Raw genomic sequence first — 6202 nt, forward strand, 5'->3', positions numbered from 1 at the left:
CAGACTAGAGATCAAGTGGTCTTATGTTGAGTAAATGTTTGAGAAGGGATGGAGATCACTGCAGAGGTTCCTCTGAGTAATCATAAGGCAGGTCAGGAGCATGTGTTAGACAAATGAAAACCAACAAAGACGATCTCAATGGCAGAAATGAGAGCACTGACAAGCCCATTCAGTCTGGGACATTCCCCATCTGGGATGTTCCGTGAAAGATGAAAGGCACAAAGCCTCTCCAGCAAGCCAGGTGGGGAGGGCTGTCACAGTGGGAGCCTGTCATTGCCTCAGAGACACCTGATGAGACTTGACGCCCTGCTTTGTGACTTCCCCAACTGAACAGTAACCCCAGAGGTTTCTCCTCAGCCTTCCACCCCTCTGGCCTCTCTTTAGCATCTCATTGAAGAGCCTGAGGTTCATCACAAACTTGTTACATAGTAAACAGGTTTTTAAACAGGATGAGAGGCTTTTGCTTTTTTAAGTAGGAAGAGTAAAATTAAAAGCTATTTTTCAGGGCCAAAGAAAATCAGGTATTTTGCTTCAAATAAAACCTGGGATCTACCAAACACACGTAGAAGCAAACAGACTGGAGTTTCAATGCCGGCTCCATCACTAACCAGCTGTGTGACCTCAAGGAAGAGCTTGACCTTGTTGAACTTCCATTTCCTCATCTGTAAAATGACAGTTCCACCCACCTCATGGGATTATCAGCAAGATGGACATGTGAGGTGCTCAGTGAAGGCCTGGGCTCACAGGTGGCCCTCCATGACCACCCTTTTCTCCAAAGGACAGCTTTATACTCACATCTCCGAAGTCCCTGGGCATTGTTACAACTCTGTCCCCAAACCACCTTCCCTTTCCAGCCTTCTGAATCCTCTAGACTAGATGCCTCTGAGTTAGTCACCTTTGTCTTACTCATCTGCAGCCCCTCTTTCCAACATCCCACCGGCAACTATGACTTTGCATCAGATGTGACGAAATGCTTAAGAACATTAGCCACGTCCTCAGACCCCTGAGCTGGCATCCTGGTTCAGCCTCGTACTAGCTGCGAGACCTTAAGGGAGTCACTTATCTTCCCCGGTGATGATAATTCCGCTTGTGATGATAATTCCGCTTGTCTCCAAGCTGCAGCACAGCTTCCTGCACCCAGGAGTCGTCTTCCAGGATCATGACGGCGACCTCCTCCTCCTGGTCATCTTCCTCTTGAGGGACCTGGACTAAGGGGCTCAGGGGAGTGGTTCCTCTCAGCACCTCCGAGGCCATCATCCACGTTCTTGGGGGAATCACTCAGGCTTGTAACCTTGACCTTCAGTCTTCTCCAGCCAGGCTCTCTGAGAGTTTATGTGAGTTTTGCATATCAGATGCTAGGCACGCCGGCTGGCCCACAAAAAGGATCCATCAGTGCTGGCTAGGGTTACTATTAGTTCTTTCTCACATGCATCCAGTCTCCTCCTCTTCCCCTGCAGTCCCCACCTTGGACCCACCCCTATCACTGCCCATCCAGCATCCAGACAGCTTCCTGGCTGCTCTCTTCCCTCCGGCCTCTCCCTCCTGTAATCAAACCTGCATCCTGTTGCTAAGCTCAGCTTCCTCCCATGCCCCTGGGGCCCTAGTTTAGAATTTGCTGAGGCCAAAGACATTTGGTCTAAACCTCACCCACCCTTCCCCCAGACCCTCCTTCCTACCCCTTCCTAAAAACACACTTTCCACTCCAAATCAGCCAGCCTTCCTTATATGGTCATCCCACCGATCCCACACGGGTCCACCCTTCTGAGCCTCAGCTCCATTGGGATGCCACACCCTCCCCCTGCCCTGCGCCTTTCCAAACCCCCCTCCAGCTCAACTCCTGCTCAAGTGTCACATCCTCTGTGAAGCCTTCTCTGACCTCTCCTCTCCTCTCCTCTCCCCACTCCGTTCCCTGAACATCCTCACAGAGGCAGCCATTGGTTCCCAGGGGTCCTGAAACAGTCCTAGGGGCACAGGTAGATCTGAAGTAAATATCTGGTAAGCAAGGCAGTCCCGTTTACAACTGAAGACCAGAATGGAGGCAGAGTGGTTGAACGGCGTGCATGGGTCCCACAACGTATTAATAACACAAGAGACAAATAAATTAACTGTTGCAAAAAGCTCAGGTTTGGAATTACTCTTTTAAGAGCCTGGGATGACTTTATACCACAGATAAGTCCCTAGTTATTAGCTGGCTTTAGCTGGCTTACTCGTCATTCACCTTGATTTCACAAAAATAATCACTTTTTCAAAACAGGATTTGGTTTTTCTAACTGCTGGAACTTAAATATTTGGAAGTTTATTGCACAAGTGGGTGAAAGTGCCAAGGGGTGGTTTATGGGGGTCTTCAGCCCCTCATCCCATAACCTCCATCAGCTTCCCAACCGCTCCAACCATACACAAAAAAATTGTGCTAACTACGTAAATCTGGCTCTGAGAATAGTCCTCTAAGCCCCTCTTATACTGAAATTCTGGAACTGTCACTGCACACAACCAGGGCATTTTGGGGTGACAATGTGCTGATCACCTGCAGACAGAGTAGAGGGATGGGGCTGACCCGAACTCAGTCCTGGATACCACCTTCTCCTCCTCTGCAAACACCACACTCTTCCATCTCAGAGGGCTGCTCCCACCCTCTCCCTATGAGGTTCTGCATCTCACCACTGTCCCGAAGGGTCTGGGTCAAATCTTCCACCAGGGCCACCGCCTCCTCGCTGCTCTCGGGCCGATGCTCTTGCAGCCAGGCCTGAATTTCCCTTGGCAGCACGGTCAGCATTTGCTCCTTGGTGTGCACCTCTGGCCTCAGCCAGCGCCGGCAGAGCTCTCGAAGACGGCCAAGGGCACCCTGTGGCCCTCCGGCCACCTCCTCATGGGGGCTGCCCTTGCCGGCGCTCTGGGGAAAGGGCTCCGACTCAGGGCCATCCTCCTGCAGCACAGCTTCCTGCACCCAGGAGTCGTCTTCCAGGATCATGGTGGCGACCTCCTCTTCCTGGTCATCTTCCTCTTGAGGGACACGGACTAAGGGGCTCAGGGGAGTGGTTACTCTCGGCACCTCCGAGGCCATCATCCACGTTCTGGGGGGAATCACTCAGGCTTCTAACCTTGACCTTCAGTCTTCTCCAGCCAGGCTCTCTGAGAAGACAGCACCCTCCTCAAATTTCAACAAGGAGTCTGGCTAAGAATGAGAAAGAGAACTAGAATCAATAAGTAAACTGTCCTAAAACAATCTAACTCACAGCAGCCCAGGTCAGGCCACCAAATAATTCTTACATCCGCAAATCAACAGAAGTTTCCTGTCCCTCTTAAAGGAAAAATGGCTTATTCCTGAAAACATCTCTATGGCAAGAGAAGTTAAGAAGAATCACAAGCACAAAAAATAGAGTATTTTTCTTTCCAAAAGACCAAAGCATGAATAACAGAAATTCAAAGTCCTCGCAAGAACCCAGGACTGAGTTATCCTGCCCTAAGTCAGTTCAGACTTGCTGCAGAGTGACCTTGACCTAACATACAACTCAGTCACACAACCTCACTGACCACCTAATAAGTAGAGATAATAACACCTATTCTTCTTATCTGAAGGGGACCTCTCAAGGATTTGCAAAGGATCAGATGTCAAGACACTTTGATGCTCACTGGATGGAAGGAAATACCTCAACTGCATTATTACCATATTTTAAAATATGAAGTTTTAAAATGTTTGTACTCTTAGATCCAGCCTTGGCCCCTCAGGAATTTATTTTTTAAAATAACCATCTTTGTAAAGAGAAATTTATTTGCAAGGATACACAACCATAACATTGTTTCTAATTGCAAAAAGAAAACTTGACACCTTAAAATTCCAGCAGCAGGAGAATGGTTAATTATGGCACATTCATACAGTAAAATATATTAAAAACTATGCTAATGTGGGACTTCCCTGGTTAAGAATCCTCCTGCCAATGCAGGAGACACAGGTTCGAGCCGTGGTCCAGGAAAAGCCCACATGCCACGGAGCAACTAAGCCCGTGCGCCACAGCTACTGAGCCTGAGCTCTAGAGCCTGAGAGACACAACTACTGAGCCCGTGTGCCACAACTACTTAAGCCCGCGCGCCTAGAGCCCATGCTCCCCAACAAGAGATGCCACCGCAATGAGAAGCCCGCTCACTGCAACAAAAAGTAGCCCCCGCTCGCAGCAACTAGAGAAAGCCCGCGCACAGCAACAAAGACCCAATGCAGCCGAAAATAAATAAATTAATTCATTAATTAAATAAAATAAACTGTGCTAATGTAATAATGGCTACCTTCTGAGGGACCGTTACTGAGAAGGGGCCCAGTGGAGCTGGAAATGTTCTATATCTTGATTTAACAATGGTTGCAATAAGAGCATACATATGAAATTTAAGATTTGTGCACTCTGCTCTATGTATTTTAAAAAATTTTTAAATTATGCTGACAATAATTATTAATCATTAATTATTTAAAATAATCATAATATGAAAATTAATGGATAAAAACAAAACCAGCAAGGCAAAAAAACCATAGACATAGTATGACCCCAATTCCTTTTAAAAATGAACACATACACAAGGAAAAAAAAAACCTGGACAGAAATTCTACAAAATGTTGAGAGCAATGAAATGACAAATTATTTAAAATAAAGACTAAAAGGCAATGAAAAGTTATTTTTAAAAATCGTCACTACATCTTAGACTCAGATAACCCCCACACACAAAAAAAACAGGGAAGGAAAAACTTTTTAAAAAAAGAACAAAAAAGAAAAGCTAGTGGAAACACCGAAGCTCTCAATATGTATTCACCAAATGGCTAAAAGAAGCACAGATATAACACAACTCTTAACTGGGAGCCCAGGAAAACCGTTCCTAGTCAGTTAATTTGCTGTCTCACCTGGGGCAAGCCGCGCCCCCTCTGAAGCTCAGTTTCCCCATCTGTAAAATGAGCTGCTCGGGATGTCGTCCACTGTGCCTTCCAGTCTAAACTCTGCCCCCCTGGTTGGATGTACACGGAGCTCACCGCTAGGGAGAAGAGTCCATGTCCGGTCGCTGAGCCAACCGGGCGCCTAAACCGGGAGAATGGGGGCCCGCGGGACGGGGACAGAGCCCCCGACGCCCCTCCCCCAACAGGGCTGCCCGCACTGGCTCCAGGCCCGTTATCCCCTTGCCTCGGGCTGCTCTCCCGGCCCGCGCGGCTCCAGCTGTGGCTCTCCGGGCTCACCTCTCCAGAGACCAGATGCCAATCCCGCGGTCGCTCCGCGCGCAAAAGCGCCCCCGGGCACTGCCCGGCACCTCCGGAGTCAAGGTGGCTCAAGCCCGAGGGGCACCGAGAACAATGGACGGGAGAGGCCCGCCCTCCGCCGCGCTCATTGGCCACCGAGAACTGCACCTGGAAACTCTGTTTTCCTATTGGCGGATACGGACCCAGCCGGGCGGAGGGAGGGAGCCTGGGCCAAAGGCATTGTGGGAGGTGTAGTCCATCGAGCAGACTCCGACCGCGGGGCACGGAGCAGAGTTTGGGATTGATACCCTGTGCAGTGCGGTAGGGCTAGAGAAAGGAAAATCTGCCGACTGGCAGTCAGGACCCCAGTGTGGGCCAGAGCTGTGACCTGGGACGGGTCATTTCACTTCTTTAAATCCTCCATATAGTTCTCTATGAAAAGGGAAAGTTGAATGGAAGCTCCCTTTCAGCCGTTAACTGTGAGGCAAGTAATTTTGTCAGGCCCCTCGACGGCCGAAAGTAGTCCCTGAGCAGGAAAGGAATCCGCTCGGGAGAAGTCCCTTCCCGCCGAGCTCGGCGGCCCTCCCACAGCTTGCAGATCCACACTTGCACCTGGCTTTTGCACACCCCTTTGTTTTCGCACGTGGTGTTTCAGGGTCTGGAGGAAAGCCCTGTCCCGCCTCTTCTGCAGCAGAACTCGCATTCTTTCGTCTATCTCCTCTTGCATGGAACCCGCCCCATCATCACCTCCCTCGCAGGGACACCGCCCCTAGCACACATGCTCGAAGTCTCCATTTTAGTATCAATACTTACCCAGTGTTACTTATTGTCAGTGTCAGCACTGGGAGGTGAGAGTGGGAAATTGGCCTCTACTGTGGGGTTCCCACGGTTGGCGCTTTTAAAGAAATGGCTGTCCCATGACAGCAGGTGAGTAACTGCCTGGAAACCCAAGGGAGAAATATAAGAAAAGAGAGAAAGACACTCTTAATGGCC

General features: G+C 49.4%; 1 protein-coding gene across 5 annotated transcripts in view; it reads right to left on the reverse strand.

Annotated features, from left to right (window-relative positions):
• ZSCAN2 (zinc finger and SCAN domain containing 2) overlaps window positions 1-5336 on the reverse strand; it is a 29304-nt gene extending 23968 nt beyond the window's left edge. For 3 of the 5 annotated variants that reach the window (XM_032623636.1, XM_032623635.1, XM_032623639.1), the window contains exons 1-2: window positions 5210-5336; window positions 2659-3172 (exon numbers count right to left, since the gene is read on the reverse strand). In XM_032623636.1, coding sequence (XP_032479527.1) covers window positions 2659-3064 — 406 coding nt within the window. In that variant the 5' untranslated portion in view covers window positions 3065-3172; window positions 5210-5336. Of the gene's footprint in view, window positions 1-2658; window positions 3173-4882; window positions 4913-5209 lie in introns of those variants that run through there. The other 2 variants (XM_032623637.1, XM_032623638.1) reach the window with 2 other exon arrangements.
• Window positions 5337-6202: the final 866 nt, after the last annotated feature.

The sequence above is a fragment of the Phocoena sinus genome, chromosome 2, assembly GCF_008692025.1.
Source record: "Phocoena sinus isolate mPhoSin1 chromosome 2, mPhoSin1.pri, whole genome shotgun sequence".
Taxonomy (NCBI): Eukaryota; Metazoa; Chordata; class Mammalia; order Artiodactyla; family Phocoenidae; genus Phocoena; species Phocoena sinus.